General features: G+C 46.9%; 1 protein-coding gene across 3 annotated transcripts in view; it reads left to right on the top strand.

Annotated features, from left to right (window-relative positions):
• KAZN (kazrin, periplakin interacting protein) overlaps positions 1-22,354 on the top strand; it is a 723,135-nt gene that overhangs the window by 631,882 nt on the left and 68,899 nt on the right. For all 3 annotated transcript variants that reach the window (XM_044996289.1, XM_044996291.1, XM_044996290.1), the window contains 2 exons: positions 13,700-13,836; positions 20,408-20,578. In XM_044996289.1, coding sequence (XP_044852224.1) covers positions 13,700-13,836; positions 20,408-20,578 — 308 coding nt within the window. The remainder of the gene's footprint in view (positions 1-13,699; positions 13,837-20,407; positions 20,579-22,354) is intronic.

Below are 22,354 nucleotides of genomic sequence, written 5' to 3' on the forward strand. Positions count from 1 at the left end.
TCAAACAGGAATTACTTCAGGTAAGTCCCGTGGCCTGTGTTATGCAGGAGGTCAGATTAGATGATCACAATGGTCCCTTCTGGCCTTAGTCAATTAATAGAAAGGGTTAAAAGTAATAGAGAGTTTGGAAAGAGAGATGACCCTTCATGATTTCGAGCATAAGCCAGCCTCTAACTACTGGAGGTTGAGAAGACCCTTTTCCTGCAGGCCAATGATCTAATAACTGCTTTCTGTGGAATTTCCTTCCTCTGAAGCAGCTGGTACTGGCCATTGATGGAAACGGGATGTGGAACGGGATGGACCACTTCTCTGATTCAGTATGATCCTGTTTTCAGCCAGCTATTCACCTGGGTTCACCCTTTGGGTTGGTCTACGAGATTGAACAATCGATGCAGCAGGAAGACCTGCTAAATCGATGGCAGAGTGATCTCCGGTCCACCCTGGTACTCCATCTCTCTGAGAAGAGTAAGGGAAGTCAACCGGAGAGCGTCTCCCATCGACGCAGCGCAGTGAAGACACCAGAGTAAGTCAACCTAAGCTACATCGACCCCAGCTACGTCATTCACGTGGCTGGAGTACTGTAACTTAGGTCGACTTACCTCCGTAGTGAAGACAAGCTCTTAGCAATGACATTCCTGCACTCCCGATGGCAGAGTCATGCTGTTATCATTCTAAACGGCCCTGCAGAATAAAGCCTCGGCGCCTGCCCTCATCGAAAATGAGTACAAGTAGCATCATGGGCAAAATAGATGGTGGGGTGCGCTAATTAGCACCATCAATAATGGCTGCTCTTGGAAAACCAACTCTTTCAACCACTCTGTTCTGCAGTCTGTGGGGCTTGGCTTTCATTGGCAAGATGAAACTAATTTTTCCTCCTGCGGCTTTCATGGGGGAAGACTGCAGTTCGGGGCTCCGGAACTGCAGCCCGTGTCCATTCTCAGTTCAGTTTTGTTTTGCTTGGGGGGGTATCATGGAAATTGACATGGCACCTAATTAAACAGTGACAAGCAGAGAGGCATTTCCATGCAGTTAATCAGAGCGACTGGCCAGAGGAGCTAACCCAACAATCACTATCAGCCAGGAAATGCCTGGCCTGGAGCTCGCAATTTGCTATTTATAAACCCTGGCAGTGTGTCCTGTGTTTTGTTATTTTTTTTAAAGAAGAAAATAAAGAATGTCTTTAAAAGTGAATTGATTATGTCTGGACGAGTTACGAACCGGACCGCATATTGCCATGGAGACGCTGCTGTTTGCCTATTGGTCTCTTCCTGTGGGCGGATATTGCCCTTTGACAAGTGAGGAAGGGGTAGGAGCTGCGGCTCCCCGCTCTGAGTGCTGCAGAACTGAAGCCCACAAGGGTTTTGCAGGCAGGGTTCCACCTGCCCCTTCCCACCAGGACCCCGCCCCCTTTGGAATTCCCAGCCTATGGGCCAAGGGATTTAGGCACCCATCTCCCTTTGAAATCCAGTGGCAGTTGAGTGCCCAATTCCCTTTGTCACCTTTGAAAATCCCATCCCAAGGGCCTGATCTTGCAAACATTTGATGCCCTGACTACTCTTGCAGTCAGTGGTAATGCCCTTGCTAGTAAGCAGTGCCCCATGGTATTTCAAAGGGATAGGAACACAGGAAAAACACTTTCTAGCCCACGTTGCTAGCAGAAGCAACCTATTTGCCAGCAGGTTCTGTACGCATCAGATCACATAGCACATCATGGTCTGTGAATCCCTCACCTGCTTGCTCTCCCCGCCCCCAGCAGCGCTATATGCAGCTTACGGCACCCCGCTCCCTGCGAGCTAAAGAATTGTGGTGCAAAAGTAATCACAGATTCGTCAATTTTTAATCACTTTGGGGAATGGGTTTTAAAGCTGCAGTGGAATTTACCACCATCTTATAGCTCATAAATAATATCATGTCAGATTTCTGTGCTAGTGCCATCTGTAGCCCTGGTATGAATTTAAAGTGGCTGTAAGTTTTATGATCGGCCTGGCATACTTGCCAATAATCGCGATGCATAGGAAGGGAGACTTCGCTTAAGAGAAATTTTGTTTCTCTTGAGTGTGAACTGCATGCTGATGGGACACCTGGCGTTAAAGGAATCTCTTAGCGAACTGGGGCTCTTTTCAGAAACTGAGAAACGCTCTGTTCTGAATAGCGGCAAAGAGACCGAGCCTTGCAAAAATGAACTGGGGAGCCCTCTGCTGGCCATAGCAATGATGATAATCTTCTGCGTTCTGCTTATCATAGCAAGGGAGTTTTAAACTGTGGGGAACATTGTTAGTGTAGCTGCTTAATGGAGAGCCCTCCCACACTGCATGCTTTCGTGTTTAATGGAGGCTAAGGAGTTATGGGACGCTGAATTTTTATTAGCGCTGGCTGCTGGCGCTTGCTGTGTTGCTGTTCTGAAAGCTGGATCCAAGGTCATGCCGGGGACATAGTCAGGGGAAGCTGCTTCTTAATTTGTGAGGCAAGAACATGCCTGAATTTTGGCAATGGGGAGCTGCAGGAGCAGGCTTGGCTTTAAAGAATTGCTGATGCATTGTTCTAAAATAATTGAACCAAAATCCTAGAGACGGAGACGGATACATTTTTGGCAGCCATTCAAGCTGGGAATCTGTATTTTGCCTTTGGCTCCTCTCTTTCTGATAGGCCAAGCCAGATGCTTCCCAAGCTGTGGGGCAGATCCAGATCTAAATTTTGCAACCTGATATCATCCATAATAAAAGCGACTGCAATGTGGGATTGAAATCCTGTTGCTGCTAGTCAGGAACTCTGACGCGGCACGCAAGGATGGGAAAGGATCTTAATTTGGGTGTAACAGAAACTTGGCTCCCCCATATATATCCCCGTCTTCTTGTTTGGTTTATCAAGTAACGCTACAGTCCTGCACTGGGAGCATCATAATGCAGCCAACGTTTGGCCTTTCTGATGTCGCCAAGGCTGCGCTGTCTCGTCTCATCCTTGAACAGAATGGGCTGGTTACAAGGCAGAGGAGTCTAAGGCCATGTCTACACTACCTCTTATATGGACATAACTTATGTCACTCCAGGGTGTGAATACGCCACTGCCCTGAGTGACGTAACTTATGCCGACCTAAGCGCCGGTGCGGACAGCACTATGTGAGCAGGAGAGTTGCTTGAAGGTACTGGAGTCCTGGTACTGGAACTACGGGCATGTTGAGATGAGTAGCATCGTTCGGAGCAGCAGCAGAGCCCATTTAAAAAGAGAGATGTCTGTTCTGCTTAGGACTTTGGGGGGTGTTTTCCTTGGACAATGCGCACGGCAAGTGGTGTCTGAAAACCTGCAGCCAGCTCGCTCTGAGCATTACCTCGTGGTTGGTATCCCAGCCTAGGAGGGAATCTCCATTCATCAGATCAGCCTTCCCCTTATATTTCTGCTGAGATGAAAACTGCACACATGACAAGCTAATAATTCTGCTGTCTCCCGTAAGCCACTGGCTCTCGTTGGGTTGCTTACTGTCAAAAACTTGCCAAGAATATTTGAGAGGTTCTCAAGCACTCCTGAAAATTACACCTACAGTATGTGTGACTTGTTTCACTCCATAGGTGAAATTGAGCCCTGTACAGGGGCCGGCATGATACTTGTGCGCCACTTATGCCCTGTTTTGAGGGCTAATAGTGCACAGATATAGTGCTGTGTCTCTGCCCGGGGGTGAATTTCTTCCTGTGTTTCCTTCAAAATTTGGCTCTGGCTTACTAACATCATCAGTGCCCTGGGAGCTTGAATAGTGGAAGCTAAAGGCAAAGAAGACGTGTACGGGAGAAAGGAGGGGCTTGTGGTTAAGACATCAGGTTGTCACTCAAGAAATCTGAATTCCACTCCCACCTCTGCCACCGACTCCCTGTGTGACTTTGGTCAAGTCCCCAATTCCCCATCTACAGAATGGGGACAATAATCCGTCCTCTCCTGGGTACTAGAACTGTCAGGGGCAGGGACTGTCTCTTTCTATGGGTTTGGGCATAGCCCAGTACAATGGGGATTCGGTCTGGGTTGGAAGCTCCAGGTGCTCCTATTATCTGAATAATAAAGAACAGAAGGTCGCGTAGTTTTAAGTTCCCTCTAGTGCAGCAGGCTATCGAGGGCCGCACAGGTGCGCAGTCACGGGGTCTGGACTGGAGAGGAGAGAGGTAGGGGGCGTGCAGGGCTGTGGCGGGGCTGCCATGGCTGGGGAAGGCACCTCTCCCCCAGCCTTGGACTGCTGTGGCGAGAGAGGGCTGGGGGGAGTCCTCTCTCCTCACCGCAGCCCTGAGGCAACCTGCACCCCAAACCCCGCATCCCTGGCCCCACCCCAGAGCCCGCATCCTCCACACCCCAACCCTCTGCCCTAGCCCTGAGTCCACTCCCCCTACCCTGAACGCCTCATCCCGGGCCCCACCCCAGAGACCGCACCCCCAGCCAGAGCCCTCACTCCCTGCACCCCAACCTCCTGCCCTACCCCAGAGCCCACACCCCCAGCCAGAGCCCTCATCCCCCTGTACCCCAGCCCCCTGCCCCACTCCTGATTCCCCTCCCTGTACCCCGAACCCCTCATCCCTGGCCCCAGCCGATCCTCCACACCCCAACCCTCTGCCCTAGCCTGAGTCCCCTCCCTGCACCTCATCCACGGTCCCACCCCAGAGCCTGCACCCCCAGCCAGAGCCCTCACCCACACCCCAACCCTCTGCCCCACCCTTAAGCCCCCTCCCACACTCCCACCATTCATCACCTCCCTATTGGTGCACATAACAAAATTCATTCCACACATAGATGTAAAAAATTAGAGGGAACAGTGCCTGTAGTCCTGTCCTCTCAGCCAGTAGGATTGGAACCTTTGGGTATACAGGAGTGGGTGGATGTGATTCTGTGGCCTGCAGTGTGCAGGAGGTCAGACGAGATGATCATAATGGTCCCTTCTGACCTTAAAGTCTATGATACTATAGTCTCTGCTACCGCACCCTGTCCAGTTTTCAGTGACTCAAGTAATGGGACTTTCTCCTCTTGGGACACAACTCTTGTGTTGTGGAGTTGTAGACACAAGACCACCCTGTCTAGCACCATCCTGTAGGGGATTTTCCATCATGCCGAGGTACATTGAAGTCCTGAAGCTTCGCACGGTATCACTTTAACAAACCCAAACTGGCCTGTTGCAGTGTGAAAGTCCTTCTGGCTCCCTTTTATTAGAGAAATATGGCATTAGATGCTTTCTGCACTGAGTATTTGCCTAAGGTGTTCTGTCTCATAAACGGTTTGGTGAGATTTCTCTGCAATGGCGGTTATATTCCCAGATCTGTACTACCCTCAGGTCTTTGTGACTTTAAACAGAGCTTTGCAGTAGTAGGTAATTACAGCAAATGTCTTTCCCCATCCCACCCCCCGGCATTGCTGCCCTCCCCACTGTCTTGTCAAGTTGTCGATCCATTTCAACAAATTTGGTAATTAAAGCTGCTTCTAATCCGCCACGTGCCTGAGCCAGAATAATGCACCATGGAAATCTTATCCAAGAGAGAAGACGGCACACATCACAGCGGCTGCTGGGTTGGTCATCGGCTCCGAGACTTTTTCTCAGCTTAGTACGTGAGTGAGGGAGAGAGTCAAAAATGTTTCTTCCCCAAGCGCCGCCTCTCTGATACTGCAGCTGCTCCACCATAGCCGTTGTGGATCGTATACCAGCCTGTGAGACCTGGGTTCTAATCCCACGTCTGTCGGATGCTTCCCGCAGGCAATTCCTGTATCTCCTCTGTGTTGATAGTGAACAAAGTATGCACAAACACCCTGAATTGATACGCCTGCCTTAACTTAATCTGCGCAGCGACTGGTCTTTTCATGCAAGTATGGATGTTGGTAGCTAGGAAAGAAAATCTGCGCTGTGTGGTGTGGGACGGGAGTTGGAATTGTGGTATCATCCCTTACACCCCCTGCGTCTGGGCGTCCAGCATGGGCAAAGAGCTGTTACTACCCAATAATGTAACCTGAGTGCCAAGCTGCCGCCAAACCAGGTGTTTTGGATCCCAGAGAACTGGTTGAGGTGTTCTAGATAAGCTGAGTGGAAAGGTCTCGGGGGGAATCCCATTAGGGGGGTTAAAATATGACCACAGATCTGAAGTTTGCACATGGCCTCTCTGTTTATAATGAACTGATCCAAATGCCCCTAGACTTTGGACTTTTTGAGATCTGGATCTGGAGTTGTGCGTCTTCAGCCCATTGTTGATGTATTTTTTTTTATTTTATATATAGTCTAAAGACCAATTTGTGGTCCAGACTCCACAAGATTAATTACAGCGATAATTAGGTTTTTTAAAACCCTACTTCATTTATGGCTCATGGTGGAGACCTAGGACTGATCCAGCTCCCATCCAAGTCCATAATGCACCTGATTCTGATCTCTGTGGCATTATCCCATTGTAACTCCATTGAACTGAACATAAGCGAGACCCAAAGCTAAACCCACTGATTGCTGACAAGATTACAGTACGTTTTTGTTCCTATGTATTTCCCTGCAAATATTTTATGTAATAAACAGCTAAGCATATACTGTATTTCACAGATAATTAAGTGCTAGTGGAGGTACATAGTACTGTGTCCATAAATCAGTTCAGGACAGAGCATTTCTGGATGCATATGATACTGTATGTAGCTTTCCTTTAAGGGACATAAGAGTATTTCCACACTATTCGCAACCGAGGCTCAACATGATGTTTGATATAATGATACTATTTCACTTAGTTCACACTGGACTATATTTGCATCAACCAATACACATACCACAGAGACTCTTGTCTTTTCTCCATTGGAACCTGTAGGTGATGTCGAAAGTGTTAAGCTGTTTCCATGAAAAAAGCAGCAATACAGCAAGAGTGGGTTTTATAAAACAAAGTTGACCCTGCCTGGGTTATCCATCCCTGGCAAACCTCTCTGCTTTCCCATTACATTCTCCAGCCAGTTTGAGTGTACCAGCCTTGGGCAGCCTTGTATATCAATCCCCCTTGTTTACCCCAGCATGGGTCCCTATCGTACAGCAGTAACATGAAGAGAAAATACCGATGGTTGATAGAGGTCTTATGAGAGAGTTTCTGTTCCACCTGATGCTGTTCATTAATCCCTGCAGGCTGGAGGATGCCTGGCAAGGGTGCAGTCTCTCCCACACACCAAGCCATAAAATTGGAATCTTCTCCTTGGCAACAAAATTAGCCCTCCTGTTTTCTCGCTCTCTCCCCCTGGGTGCAGGGTGCACCCTGTTGCTAAGGTTGCCTGGTGCGTCCTTAGTTCTGGCACTTCCTAACTTTTGAGTCCTTGACTTTGCAATGTTTTCGTCTATGTGATAAATATATGTATTGCCTGCAGCTTGTTCAGTGGCACCTCAGCGAGATATTTGTCCTCTGATGTATGCCCTTGGCACTTTTGTGGGGGGGGTTGTTTTTTTTAAGGAGTTTGCTGATCATATCACAGAATCGCTTGGAAAGAAGTGAAAAAAGTTTATTTGCCAAATGGGTAGCAGAGCTTCTGCTGCGAGCTCTGCTTGGAACATGATAAATACATTTGTGCATATCGGTCTTCTCTGCAAGCTCAACCGGTCGAGACATCTATTAAATGATAAGCAGAGATTCTGCTCTCTGTGTGCGGGGTGGGCACACTGGAAGACGACAGATCAGTATACATGTACCAACCCTCTCCACAAGCTCCATCTGTAGTAAGAGGTATTCAGCTGTCTCATTCGCCAGCCTTGTAACACATGCATTCTGTTTTTAGCACCATTCTGATATACTGTCTCCTATGTGCAGAATCAGAGTCCTAGAATGATTTGGGTTGGAAAAATACCTTCTCGTGGCTTACATGGGACCCTCCTCCTGCATTGTGGCAGGATGGACTCAACTATTCCCAACTCATCCCTGATGGTATTCAGGCTTACCATTGGATGGTCCCATGATAGAACCACCACCATTTGCATCTCATTCCACCTCTTGAACCAATACCATTGTCCACATTTTCCCTTATATTTAGAATCATAGACTTTAAGGTCAGAAGGAACCATTATGATTGTCTAGTCTGATCTCCTGCACAACGCAGGCCACAGAATCTCACTCACCCACTCCTGTAACAAACCCCTAACCTATGACTGAGCGATTGAAGTTCTCAAATCATGGTTTAAAGACTTCAAGGTGCAGAGAATCCTCCAGCAAGTGACCCGTGCCCCACGCTGCAGAGGAAGGCGAAAACCCCCCAGGGCCTCTGCTAATCTGCCCTGGAGGAAAATTCCTTCCCGACCCCAAATATGGCGATCAGTTAAACCCTGAGCATGTGGGCAAGACTCACCAGCCAGCACCCAGGAAAGAATTCTCCATAGTAACTCAGATCCCACCCCATCTAACATCCCATCACAGGCCATTGGGCATATTTACCACTAATAGTCAAAGATCAATTAATTGCCAAAATTAGGCTATCCCATCATACCACCCCCTCCATAAACGTATCAAGCTTAGTTTTGAAGCCAGATATGTCTTTTGCCCCCATTGCTCCCCTTGGAAGGCTGTTCCAGAACTTCACACCTCTGATGGGTAGAAACCTTCATCTAATTTCAAGTCTAAACTTCTTGATGGCCAGTTTGTATCCATTTGTTCTTGTGTCCACATTGGTACTGAGCTTAAATAATTCCTCTCCCTCCCTGGTATTTATCCCTCTGATATATTTGTAGAGAGCAATCATATCTCCCCTCAGCCTTCTTTTGGTTAGGCTAAACAAGCCAAGCTCTTTCAGTCTCCTTTCATAAGACAGGTTTTCCATTCCTCGGATCATCCTAATAGCCCGTCTCTGAACCTGTTCCAGTTTAAATTCATCCTTCTTAAACATGAGAGAGCAGAACTGCACACAGTATTCCAGATGAGGTGTCACCAGTGCCTTGTATAATGGTACTAACACCTCCTTATCTTTACTGGAAATACCTCGCCTGTTGCATCCCAAGACTGCATTTGTTTTTTCATGGCCATATCACATTGGCAGCTCATAGTCATCCTATGATCAACCAATACTCCGATGTCCTCCTCCTGTTATTTTCAGCTGATGCGTCCCCAGCTTATAATAAAAATTCTTGTTGTTAATCCCTAAATGCATGACCTTGCACTTTTCACCATTAAATTTCATCCTATTACTATTACTCCAGTTTGCAAGGTCATCCAGATCTTCCTGTATGATATCCCGGTCCTTCTCTGTGTTAGCACATTCCCACTTTTTGTGCCAAGATCAGTAATAAAAAGATTAAATAAGATTGGTCCCAAAACCGATCCCTGAGGAACTCCACTAGTAACCTCCCTCCAGCCTGACAGTTCACCTTTCAGTACAACCCGTTGTAGTCTCCCCCTTTAACCAGTTCCTTATCCACCTTTCAGTTTTCATATTGATCCCCATCTTTTCCAATTTAGCTAATAATTACCCATGTGGAACCGTATCAAATGCCTTACTGAACTAGAGGTAAATTAGATCCACTGTGTTTCCTTTGTCTAAGAAATCTGTTTCCTTCCCAAAGGAGGAGATCAGGTTGGTTTGGCACAATCTACCTTTTGTAAAACCATGTTGTATTTTGTCCCAATTACCATTGACCTCGATGTCCTTAACTACTTTCTCCTTCAAAAAATTTTCTAAGACCTTGCATACTACAGATGTCAATCTAACAGGCCAGTAGTTACCCGGATCACTTTTTTTTTCCTTTCTTAAAAATAGGAACTGTGTTAGCAATTCTCCAGTCGTATGCTGAGTTTACAGATTCATTAAAAATTCTTGCTAACGGGCTTGCAATTTCATGTGCCAGTTCCTTTAATATTCTTGGATGAAGATTATCTGGGCCCCCCGATTTAGTCCCATTAAGCTGTTCAAGTTAACCTGATTTTCCACTCTGCAACTTGAGTCTTTGGGGCAGGGACCATCCTTTTGTTCTGTGTTTGTGGAGCACCTACCACCAGGAGGTCCTGGTCCTTCACTGGAGCTCCTGGGTGCTACAGTGGTGCAAATAATAACCAATGTAGATGGAACATGTAGTAATTATTAATAAGAATAATGGATCCCTGTCCTTTATATAACATATAAATGGAGATTTTACTTTACTGAAGTTGCTCTCTGGAAGGGAGGGCAGAGAGCGGAGACGAATTGCATGGTGAAAATTCATGCAAGAAGCCAACAGCTGGCTCCTCCACACTCAGCATGAGCTACAGATGGGTCTCTCATACCATCTCCCAAGCTTTGCTCGATTCAGATTCCAGCTCTGACTCATCTCAAGCCACCTCTGAAGCTGTTCTGCCCTGGAAGAGATCACCAAGGCTTGTAATTATTAGAAGAATAAAAAGATGAGGACTGATTGCTGCTTTCAGCCATCAACACCAAGCCTGGCCAGAAACTGAATTGGAGAAATGTGTGCAGATGAGGAGTGAGGGGAAACTACTGGCAGTTTGGCTTATTAACTAATATTCCCTGATTTATTGTGTCATTATTTGGCCTTGTTTTTAATATGCTCCATACAGTATTTATAAGACGAAAAAATTCCACCACTGCAAATGAGCATCTAGAAAACAGAGAGAAAATACATGGATTTTAATGTAATCTAAAGCAAAAATGTTGTGTTGATGTTTTCTTTGTCGTTCCCCGCCCCCCGTGCGCATTCTCAAGCCAACATGATTTCAAATGGCTGCAGTTTTTTTTGTAATGTAAACTTTTTGATTTTTATGGCCAGAAGGCGTATGAGGTCATCTGGTCTGATCTCCTCTATAATAAAGACCATTGAATTTAACCCCGTTGCTCCTCTATCGAGCCCAGTGGCTGAAGCATCAACCAGAAAAGCATCCAGTCTTGCTTTGAAGACATCAAGAGATGGCAGCTCCACCACTTCCCTTGGTAGTTTTGTTCCCATGACTAATCACCCTCACTGTTCCAAGTGTGTGCCTGATTTCTCATTTGGATTTGTCTGGCTTTAACTTTCAGCCATTGGTGCTTGTTCTGCCTTTCTCTTCTCTATTACCTGGTATTTTCTCCCCAGTAAAATATGGGAATTGTGTAGGGGACTCAAATCAGTGGGGAGAGTTCAATGTAACAAGTTTTGAAAATCAAAACCTTTTAGGGCTCATTTTTGTTGCTCTTGCTCATGCTTAGTTTAGCATTTTGTGCTGCAAATAATCTCATTGAAAGCAAGGGAATAAAGTGACTTTAACATATCTAAGGGGACAGAATCTGGCCCTTTTTTTAAAATTTATTATTTCATAAAGTTGCAGAATGCAATTTGCCCAACATCCATTGGTACAAAGAGGTTCCAGGTTCAGTTTGAATAAGATCCTGGAAACTAGTGTAACAGCACAGTGTTGTAGACCAGGTTCATTCGCTTGAGCAGAAGCAGCTCATGTTTTTAGATCCAGAAGTCCCAGGTTCAATCCCTACAAATGTCTAGGTATACTTGGTCCTGTTTCAGTGCAGAGGGATGGGGATGGATTTTGAGATCTCTTCCAACCCTACATTACTATGGCCTGATCTGCACTACCGTGGTAAATCGATCTAACTTACACAACTTCAGTTATGTGAGTAACGTAACTGAAGTGGATGTAGTTAGATCCACTTACCGCAGTGGCGACACTGCGCCGTGTCGATGGGTGAGCGTCTCCCGTCGATTTCCCTTACGTTTCTCGGGGAGGTGGAGTACACAAATCAATGGGAGCGTGTTCACCCATCGATTTAGCTTGTCTTCACTAGACCCGCTAAATCGACACTCACTGCATCGATTGCAGCAGTTTCGATCCACCGGCAAGTGTAGACATACCCTGAGATTCTTTGAGCCAGTCGGGAGCCTTGTAAGGTGAGCATGTTTATATGAACTATCAGAACCGTTGGCTCTGCAATATTAGGCTAGAAGATTCATGGGCACAAGTTTTCTTGAGAGATTCCTGGCACTTCCTACTTCTGATTGGACTGAAAGTATCACAAGAACCCCCTTTATCATGGCGTGTCTTTCTGTTTGCTCTCTGATCCTGACTTCTCTTTCCACCTGTAATCCGTGGAACAAGCCAAGCAATGTACTTTCTCCAGGATTCTCCTATTCCAGCTCAGACGTACGTGTTTCGTTCTTCCCACCAGGAAGCACTACTAGGACAGCGCTACTTCTCTGAGCTGGGCTTGGGGAAATGAAGTGAACTGGTGAGAAGTCAGCACTTGTTTTCTGCTACTCCCCGTCAGTTTGCTGCATTGTAACTTGGAAGATTAAGAGCCATAACAAACACTGTCATGCCTCAGTGTTGTGGTGTTTGTAATTTACACTAGTTTGTGAGCAAGGAGGAAATACCCTGTTTATTTAGGGTCAACCTCCCTGCCCTTTGGTCTCCCTTCCTCAGTTTCTTACTCTGTTTCACTCAGGCACCCCAAATATCTCCTGCTCCTCCTCCTTGAAAGATGCTTGATATGATGTAACACGATGGGTGACTTATTTTTGCAGTAACGAGCAGAAGGGAGCACTCTGCCCAGCACAGGAACATGCCTGCTGTGAAATGCCTGTAGCCTGAAATTTTGGAGATGAAAAATCTCAGATGCTTTTTCCCCCACCCCACTGGTTTTGTTCTGTAGTTGGAATTTGAAAATCAGCCGGGTGTGATTATTCCATCCGAACGGGTAGTGCTGCCCTGCTGGCTCAGGTTGAATTGGGCTTGGAAGGTCTGACCAAATTCTGATCTGCATCACACCAACATTGGGTTCAGTGGAACTGCTCTGGATTGACACCAGCGTAGATGAGATCAGAACCTAGCCCCTGGACTGTCGTTTCAGATCTTAGTTATTTTCTTTAGTTGAAGTTGGCAGAGAGATGGAATGCCAGATCCAAAGCTCTTCAGACTTTATGGGTGAAACCTTGGCCCCGCTGTGAAGCCAGTGGGAGTTTTGCCACTGAGTTCACTGAAACCAGGATTCTTCCTTGTGGTTCTAGGGTTAGCTGTAAACTTGGCATGGTTCCACCTCCAATCTAGAAGCAAACTTGGCATAATCAGTAGAGGAATTTCCTGCCATCCGGTGTGGATTGCACTGAGTTCATGCTTAAAAAATAAAGGCATTTTCTTCTGGCAGACAGGTACATTTGAAAGACTTCAGAACTGTAAATGATCAGACCAGTTCTTAAAATCTAGTAGGATTGGTCACTACCAACACCACTGTTTCTTTTTTAACTTAGAGCATTGAAAACAACATTGATTTTGGCTGTAGTAGACCGGTAACATTTTAGATTAAGAATAGCACAGGTCTTTTCTTTTTTAGATCCAATTTAGGCCACAATCCATCAAAGCACTTTAGCACATCCTTGTCCTAAGCACATGAATAGGCTCACTGAAATAAATTGGGTTAGCCATGTGCTTAAGTTCTCTGCTGGATAAGGGCCTTAGTTTCCAACCGTGGAAAGAGATATTCATAATACATGGATATGGACTGGTGAATTTACAGATATCCCTAGCATAGATCAGGCTCTGATTCCATTTGCATCATTCAGCTAACTAGGCAGAGCATCCGTGGTGGTTCCTATTCACGCTAATTATTACAGGAAAATCAGGAGTTCAGAATCCTTTGTAGAATTGTAGTTGTCCTGTGTTTAAAATAAGCCCAGAGTGTTTGGAAAGATTGAGATGTGACTTTCTGAATGCAGAGAAGAGCCCCATTTCCTGTCTATGACCTTGAGCTGTAACTGTGTTCTTTCATGCAGCCATGAAGGCAGATCGAAAACGTTTGAAAGCAGAGAAGACAGACCTGGTAAGCCAAATGCAACAGCTCTATGCCACGCTGGAGAGCCGGGAGGAACAGCTACGTGACTTCATCAGGAACTACGAGCAACACAGAAAAGTAAGCTCCTGCAAAGCCTGTCCAGAATTATCAGACACAGATGAACATGCTATGTTGGGGAAGAGTCAACACTGCTTTTGTAAACGAAAATCATGCCTCACCAATCTATTAGAATTCTTTGAACGTGTCAACATTCATGTGGACAAGGATGATAAAATTGATGATAATGTTCTTGGACTTTCAGAAAGCCTTTGACAAGATCCTATGCCAAAGGCTCTTAAGTAAAGCAAGCAGTCATGGGATAAGAAAGAAGATCCTCTCATGGGTCAGTAACTGGCTAAAAGATAGGAAACAAAGGGTAGGATTACATAGTCAATTTTCACAGTTTAGAGAGGTAGATAGCGGGGTCCTCCAAGGACCTGTACTGAGACCAGTGCTGTTTAACATCTTCATAAATGATCAGGGGAAAGGGATAAAAAGTGAGGTGACAAAGTTTGCAAATGATACAAAATTACTCAAGACAGTTAAGTCCAAAACTGACTGCAAAGAGCTACAAAGGGATCTCACAAAACTGGGTGACTGGGCAACAAAATGGCAGATGAAATTCAATGTTAAGTGCAATGTAATGCACATTGGAAATCATAATCCCAAGTACACCTACAAAATGATGGGGTCTAAATGAGCTGTTATCACTCAAGAAAGAGATCTTGGAGTCCTTGTGGATAGTTCTCTGAAAACATCCGCTCACTGTGCAGCAGCAGTGAAAGAAAAACTAACAGAATATTAGGAACCATTGGGAAAGAGAGAAAAAATAAAACAGAAAATACAATGCCCCTAGATAAATCCCTGGGACATCCACAGCTTGAACACCGTGTGTAGTTCTGGGCACCCTATCTCAAAAATGATATATTAGAATTGGCAAAAAAAACCAGAGAAGGGCAACAAAAATGATTAGGGGTATGGAACAACAAGGAGAGCTTGGGACTGTTCAGATTAGAAAAGAGACAACTGAGGGAGGATATAATAGAGATCTATAAAATCAGGAAAGGTGTGGGGAAAGTGAATAAGGAAGTGTTATGGGAAGGGAGAAATAACACGAGAACCAGAGGTCGCCCAATTAAATTAATAGGCGACAGATTTAAAACAAACTTAGGGAAGGACTTCTTCACACAGTCAACTGTGGACTCATTGCTATGGGATGTTGTGAAGGCCACAAGTATAATTGAGTTATAAAAACAATTCAATAAGCTCATGGAGGATAAGTCCATCAATGGCTATTTGTCAAGATGGTTAGGGACACAACCCCATGTTCCAGGTGTCCGTAAGCCTCTGACTGCCAGAAGCTGAGACTGGATGACGGGCTGGATCACTCAGTAATTGCCCTGTTGCGTTCGTTTCCTCTGAAGCCTCTAGCTCTGGTCACTGTCAAAGACAGGACACTGAGCTAGATGGACCATTGGTCTGACCCAGAATGGCCATTCTGATGTTCTTCTGTTTTAGTTGTTATACTGTGGCTTCATTTTAGCCCAGACATCGCTGTTTAACATAGTGTAAGTGATAAACTTGAGCTGTCAAAATGCAAAAATATTGCACATTTCTTAAATGTGGCTGCCATGCCTAAAGGTTCCTGCTAGAAAAAGCCCGCAGGCAGAGAGGGGTCAGGGTGGGAAATGGTCCTCTGTGAGCTGGATTCCACCCTCAAAGTCCTCAGAGACGCCACTCTGCTGCATACTGCCCAGGATGTAAGGGTAAGGAGGTGTGGTCTGTGCATGCACAAACTCCAACGCACCACCAGCCATTACACACACACCCTCTCCCCGTTGTTGGTGCAATCTATACCCAGGGAGCAGGCAGTCTGTTGCTAGTAACACTAGGGTGGCAGGATACTGTATCTGCAGAGTACATGAGCACTTACTTGGGTGCCATCTGCACCAGCAGCCTGTATCACACCACAGAGTCCATCTTCCCACGCTCTCGGGGGCTGCAGGGTCCATCTCTCTCACATCCTGGGGACATGCTGAAGCCTTTCAATTGGTATCAGTGGGCTCTGGATCAGGCTCTAAAAGCCATGACATCTGCACTATCCAAAGCAAGGGGCTGGTGTCCTATTGGCTCTCTCTGTACCGCAGTCTGCAATGGCTTGTACTGAATATGTGCACTGGCCTTTCTAAATTGTCCTGAAAACATTACCAGCCCACACAGAAACTCTTTGATCCTCCCCATTGAAGTCAATGGCAAAAGTCCCATTCACTTCAGTGCCGCAAGATCAAGTCCAAAATCTACTCGCGTTACTGTGATGAATGATGGTAGTGAAAAGACCTAGAGAGATTTCACTCCCTGATCAAAAAAACGTCTCTCAGGTGAGTGAGCAAATAAAAGATTGTAAGGCAGCTGGCAATATAACTGTGGAAACTGGAGCACTAGTAAATACATAAATACAGGAAAAGTCAGGTCAATGAGCAAAGTTAGCAGTGTTTGATTTAAGAGTATTGCTCCATCCATATCATGTAACAAATCGGACTGGAAGAAATCATTGAACCAATATGGTGCGCGCTCTCTCGCTCTCTCTCTGCTCAAGGGGATGAACCTTTACAACGGGTTATTTCAAGGACAGGTTTTATAATTGTCCTTAAAGTTAAGAGCTTGTTAAAAGAACATACAAACTGCAGTGACTCTAGACTAAGTCGCTCAAGAATAAATAGCATTGCTCTGAAATGTTTTCAGCATCTCTGCTCTGTTTGCAAGAGGATATAGATATATAGAGAGAGACAGTTTCCTGTTTTGCTTTTGATTAGGCTGCATAAAGCCGTCCGCTCCAATAAACAGCCATGGGACTCAAACATCTGTAATTATTCTGGGCTTTTTTCCATGCAAAGAGAGAGAGTTTCTATTTTTAAAGTATCATAACAAAGATCACTCGAATCCAGCTTTTGGCTTTTGCAGAAAGTTGTATTTTTCTTTCCAGCTCGTGTGAGAAAATCAATGCAATTTAAAAAATCCCAAAGACACGTGCGGGAGGAATGCATGGAGGAAGGCACATAGGTTGGGAGAGGCTCTGTGTGCTGGTCATTTGCTTGCAAGAATGCTGGAGGTTTTATGTTTTCTGCACCCCCTCCACTTGCTTCAGCCAGATCTGCTGGTAGGATCTTTATGGGAGTCTGAGGCAATTCTTCCCTGGGGGCTGTGTTTGCAGAGAAGCTTAGGACGTGTCCTCGTTTCCACTCTGTGGCAGGCAGCCTGCATATTTTCACCACTGAGAAACTTAGTGTATGAAATAACCCATGAACTGGGGTCTGGGTGACTCTGAGGTCATCTCTTGTATTCATGGAAGAGGATCAAAGAGTGTGAGAAAAAGCATCCTGCCTCTTCCGTGCGCTTGTTCTCCCAGGGTATCACATAACACTTCTCCACAAGCCTCAAAGGAAATGACATTGCCACCCTGGTCTCGAGGACCCGCACCCATAGTCTGTAACAGTGACCTAAGCCCCTTAGGTATGGTCTACAGTGTGCCTGGAAACGGTGCAATAACGAGGCTTGATTATCAGAAGTGTTGAGCATCCAAGACTCAACCTCAAGCTGGAGTCAGTGGGCGTTGCGGGTGCTCAGTGTTTCTGAACATGATTGTGGCTAGCGGTGGTTTGATCACGTTTTCCCTAATCACCAGAGAGGATCTGCTTATTCTGTGAGTGCTGTTGCTCAAATCAGGCTATAGACTCTCACAACAGCATGTCTTTCAAACAAGTTGCCCAGGAAAAAGCACTTGTCTGCATGGCCGGGGAAACCACACTCTCGGCAGCAGAGGCTGCAGGCTGGTGTTGATAGAACAGTTTCATCTGTAATATGGGGAAGAGCCAACAATGTTCCATCACAGTGGTTGACGAATGATGCAAAACATCTGCCTGCTGTTCTCTATAAAAATGTAGGGCTTCGACCTCGCTCTGATAACACCTCTGAACACATGGGAGCGTGGAGGGGATTTCAGTGGGAAGCAGGATGCAGGGACGGCGTTGCCGATGTTTTAAGCTGATACCCTTCCCTTGTGTCCCCCGTGTTAATTCAGCACTCTTCGCTCCAGTGCTGTATGTGGAAGGACTGACGTCGTTTGGCCGAGGTCATTAGAATTCTACATATATGCAAAGCTGTTGGTGAGGCGAGAACACTGCTGCCTTCATTACATGCAACGTTGGGGGTTGGGTTGTGTTTTCCTGAGCTGGGCCTTGCAGAAACTGAAATGTTCATTTGTCTATGACAACAGGAACTGCTCTCTGAATGACCCTTTAGCCGTCCTGGAAAGGAGAGGGATGCACTGAGGTTTTTCAGTAGGGCTAGAATTTAAAACAATCAGACTAGCTGCAGAGCATGTCAGCCTGGTCTTATTTGGTATAAGCCACCACTCCCATGTACTGACACCTAGTCTGAGATTCCCTGGGCCTCCGAAGCATTTAGGCACCCACTTCCCATAGGCAGTTTTGCAAATCTCAGCCTTCGGGCTTGACCACATGCACAGTGACGTAAGGGGATGTAAGCAGTCCCTGTCCATGGGCTACCTATGTTGCCAGGCCCTGCATGGTGTCTCGGGAAGCAGCTGGTGCTGAGCTGCTGATCCCACCTCCCATGCAGGTGTGTGGGCAGGGGGCGAAGGGCAGACACAACAGACACAATCTTGGCTCCACCTTTTCCTCCTCTCTCCAGCTGAGCTGCTGTGCAGAAGGAAGTAACCGAGGAAGCACCGGGAGAAAGACATTCTAGCTTCACACTTCCCGTCTCTGCTTCCCCCTTTGTCCATTGGGCAAAGTACGCTGTGCACTGTCCCCTGGACTGCGAGGTGTCAAATCGGCCCCCAGTGATTTGTTTCCCTGCACGGGCACAGGTGGCACCAAGCTGCATGTCCCTCGACCCGTTCCTGGAGGAGCCGACTCTCAAAACAGCTGGACTTTTCTGCAGCTGCTAATCACTAAAGCAGCATCATGGGGAGGGATCCCTGGCAGAAAGTAATACCCAACACGCAAATGCAGCTGGTGTCTACAGTCCTCTTTTACCAAAAAAAAAAAAAAAAAGTCTTGAAAAGTGAAAAATACAGCCGGCGGGATGCACGCTGCCATTAGCACAATCACATCCGTGCTGCTTTCGCCTCACTGCATTAGTTTGCACTGGGCCGTGACCACCGTCAAACTAATAACTTAGTTAGCTGGCATTCTGCATCAGCTGGGCTCCCAGTGCTGCACGGCCTTGACAACGCAAGTGAGTTGGCTTCTGTGCTTTTAGTATCCAGGTAATTTCCCACCCAGCAATCTCCTCCCAGGTGGCTCCAGGATGTCATCTCCTTGGCGCAGGAACCTGAAGACTGTGTGGTCCAGTGGTCAGGGAACCAGAGTGGCACCCAGGAAACTACAATTCAGTTCCTGTCTCTGCCACAGACTCTGTCCTGGACCACATGACTCCACTGTGCCTCAGTTTGCCCCCATGTCAAACAGAGATGATAGTGCTTTAGCCACCATTGTAAAGGGCATTGAGATCTATGAGTGAGAAGGGCTGGAGAAGGCCTGAGTATGATTAATCTCCAGAAGCACAACAAAGCTCTCAAACCCAGAAAAGGAGAAGAGCCAGGGTTCCTTGAAGCCCACTAGGGACTAGACTGTTGCCACCAAATTCCATGTGGCAGGTGCTCAGATATCACAGTGGTAGGCAGGAGAGCAGAACCCAAAGACAGACAGATTAAAAACCCAGAAAACTTCTGTATCTCTACCGAAGCTGCACACAAAGTAGCTGCCACCTGTATTTTTTTTTAATGGGAGTTTCCTTGTAGAAACACGGAATCTTTCGTTTTTATTAAGCTCTGTTGTAAGTGATGAAAGAGGGAGTGGGTTTCCTATGAGGCCAGTTCTCATATCACTGTATCCACAGGGGACAGACTAAATCTGTAATTCAGGAGGAGATACCACAGGCTTGTGTCCAACAGTAGAAGACGGTGCGTTTTCAGGACAGCTGGGCTTCCCAACAGGCTTGCCTCCGCTTTAGGTTCTTTGGCACTGGGAATTAGAATCCCCAGGGCTATCTCGAGCAGCCAGCTCCTTGCTTCTCTCCAGTGTTCGTTTCCGTGCTCACGTTCTGGTGAAACGCTGGCACTTCATTATGGCCACCCTCGGCCCATGGGCTGCAGTGGAGATCCATGGGCCTGGTCGGTGGCACTCACGTGGTCAGATGGTCTCCAGGAGGGGTCTAGTCCAAAGCGTGACAAAGAGACACAGGTGGTGAAAACTGTCTCTTACTTTTGTTTGTTTGCCCTTCAGTTTTTCAGTGTGTTGCTTCTTGCCCTACTTACTACCCTCGACACAGACCCGCAGCTTCCTTACAACCCTCCCTATTCACCCTGGCTATAGGCTGTGGTAGGAGGAGGTAAGGAAGAGATGAAATGGGAATAGTGAAGAGATCCTGCTAGTGAAGAGGGGTGAAATCCTGGCCCCATTGAAGTCAGTAGGAGCTTTGCCATTGACTCCAGTGTGGTCATGATTTTGCCCAGTGTTTTTAATACAGGATGAAACGCTGCCCTGTGTTGCGCGGCATGGATTTCCTGGGGAAGCAAGCTGTGCCTGGTCTCTCATTCCCTGCCTTTGCCCTGGTGTCTTTGCAGGAGAGCGAGGATGCGGTGAAAGCACTTGCAAAAGAAAAGGATCTCCTGGAGCGAGAGAAGTGGGAGCTACGCCGGCAAGCCAAAGAGGCGACAGACCACGCCAGCGCGCTTCGCTCCCAGCTGGACCTGAAAGACAACAGAATGAAGGAACTGGAAGCCGAGCTAGCCATGGTGAGAGCCCTCCCTCCTGCCTCTGTAGCGGGAGGCATTTGCTTAGGCTGGAGTGCGGCTGGGGCACCTCTACAGTGCAGCTGGGAGGTGTAAATCCCAGCTCAGGAAGATGTTCACCTGCTAGCTAAAAATCATAGAAATGTGAGGCTGGAAGGGACCTCGAGAGGTCATCCAGTCCAGCCGCCTGCTCTGAGGCAGGACCAAGTAGACTCTCCCTCAGGTGTTTGTCCAGCCTGCCCTTAAAAACCCCCAAAGATGGGGGTTCCACACCCTCCCTTGGAAGCCTGTTCCAGTGCTTAGCAACCCTTAGAGTAAGAGAGTTTTTCCTAATATCCAACCTCAATCCCTTGCCGCACTGAGCAGCGTGACCGCAGCAGCTCAGGCGAGCCACGCAAGTACCGTGCTATCTGAGATCCTTGAGCATCCAAGCCCAAGCATAGCTCTGCGCTAGCTCGCGTGTGTGCAGGTACCACTCTGGGAATTGCACCTCCAAGCTGCAGCGGAGACGTACCCTAGAAAACCTCAGCCAGTCCAGAGTCTCTGCCATTACCATGAATTCTGTAGGGTTTGCTTTTGGTCTGATTCGCTGTGACAGCCCCTGCCCAGTGGATGTCTCCCGGCTGGACACTTTCACCTTAGCAGATGGTCGTATGTTTCTGGTCCAGCAACCCTAGACAGGCAGCCTTTCAAACCACCCCGGGAGACGCTTGTAGAAGCTGCGTTCCTGCCTCTGCAGTCATCCCAGAACCCTTGGCGATTCCCCCAGCACTCATTATTTGCTGCCTTCGTGCTGTAGCCACCTGCAACGTAAACTCTATTTCCCAGGTGTTGAACAACCTGCAACTTTCCCCACGCACTGCAAAGTCTGGCTAGGCTGCAGACGCACACTTGAAATCAATGTTTACCTGCTTGGGTGATAAACGATCTCATTTTATTAAGGGGCTCGCAACACCGACCAAAGATATGATTGCCACAAATCGACCCTAATTGCCTTCAAAAGCTTGCCAGGAAAAGCAAAAACAAAACCATCTTCTTTGTCTGGCTTCTCTGCAGATCAACATGGTGCTGGAAGCCCAAGGTGAATGTCATTGAAAGTAGGCACCCTTCTTACTTGTACATCTGTGACTGCTCAGCTGTAAGCTTCCTTGTGTGCCGTCTGGCCAATGAATTAAGTAGAGAAGGCAGAGTTGAAAGGGAGTTTGGTAAGACTGGCAGGCTTCAGTATGATGTGCAGTTTCCTTTCATGAAATACATAAGGATGTCCCCATTCCCAGCACAGACATCCCTGCCTATCTACACCAATACCACTGAGCCTGATGCCTCCAAAAGGCTTAGAATGATCAAACAGGTGCAGACACGTACCCACATCACAAGTACCCGCACGTCCCCACCGTTCATATGAACACAAGTTCATACGCCCCTTTACTTACACGTACAGTGCTGGATCTATTCATACACATACACGCAAGCGTATCCATAACCCAGTTCCTTCACCGCTCCAAGCACGTGTCCATGCACCCACCCCCGTGCCTCTGCCCATATATGCCTACATATTCTTCAGCATTTGCCTCTGAAATCATAAGCAGGCTGGTTGTCAATTGCCTCCTATGTTTTCACTGTTCAAAGCAAATTTCTGCCATAAAATACACATGACAGCTGGACATGCAGTCAATTTCCCCCAGTTTAGAAATATTCCCCGGTATTAAATAGATACATCACAATGTGTTGTGCGTTGATTCACCTTGCCCTGCATAATTTCACAGTGCACAGTCACTG

This window comes from Mauremys mutica, chromosome 21 (genome assembly GCF_020497125.1).
Source record: "Mauremys mutica isolate MM-2020 ecotype Southern chromosome 21, ASM2049712v1, whole genome shotgun sequence".
Classification (NCBI taxonomy): domain Eukaryota; kingdom Metazoa; phylum Chordata; order Testudines; family Geoemydidae; genus Mauremys; species Mauremys mutica.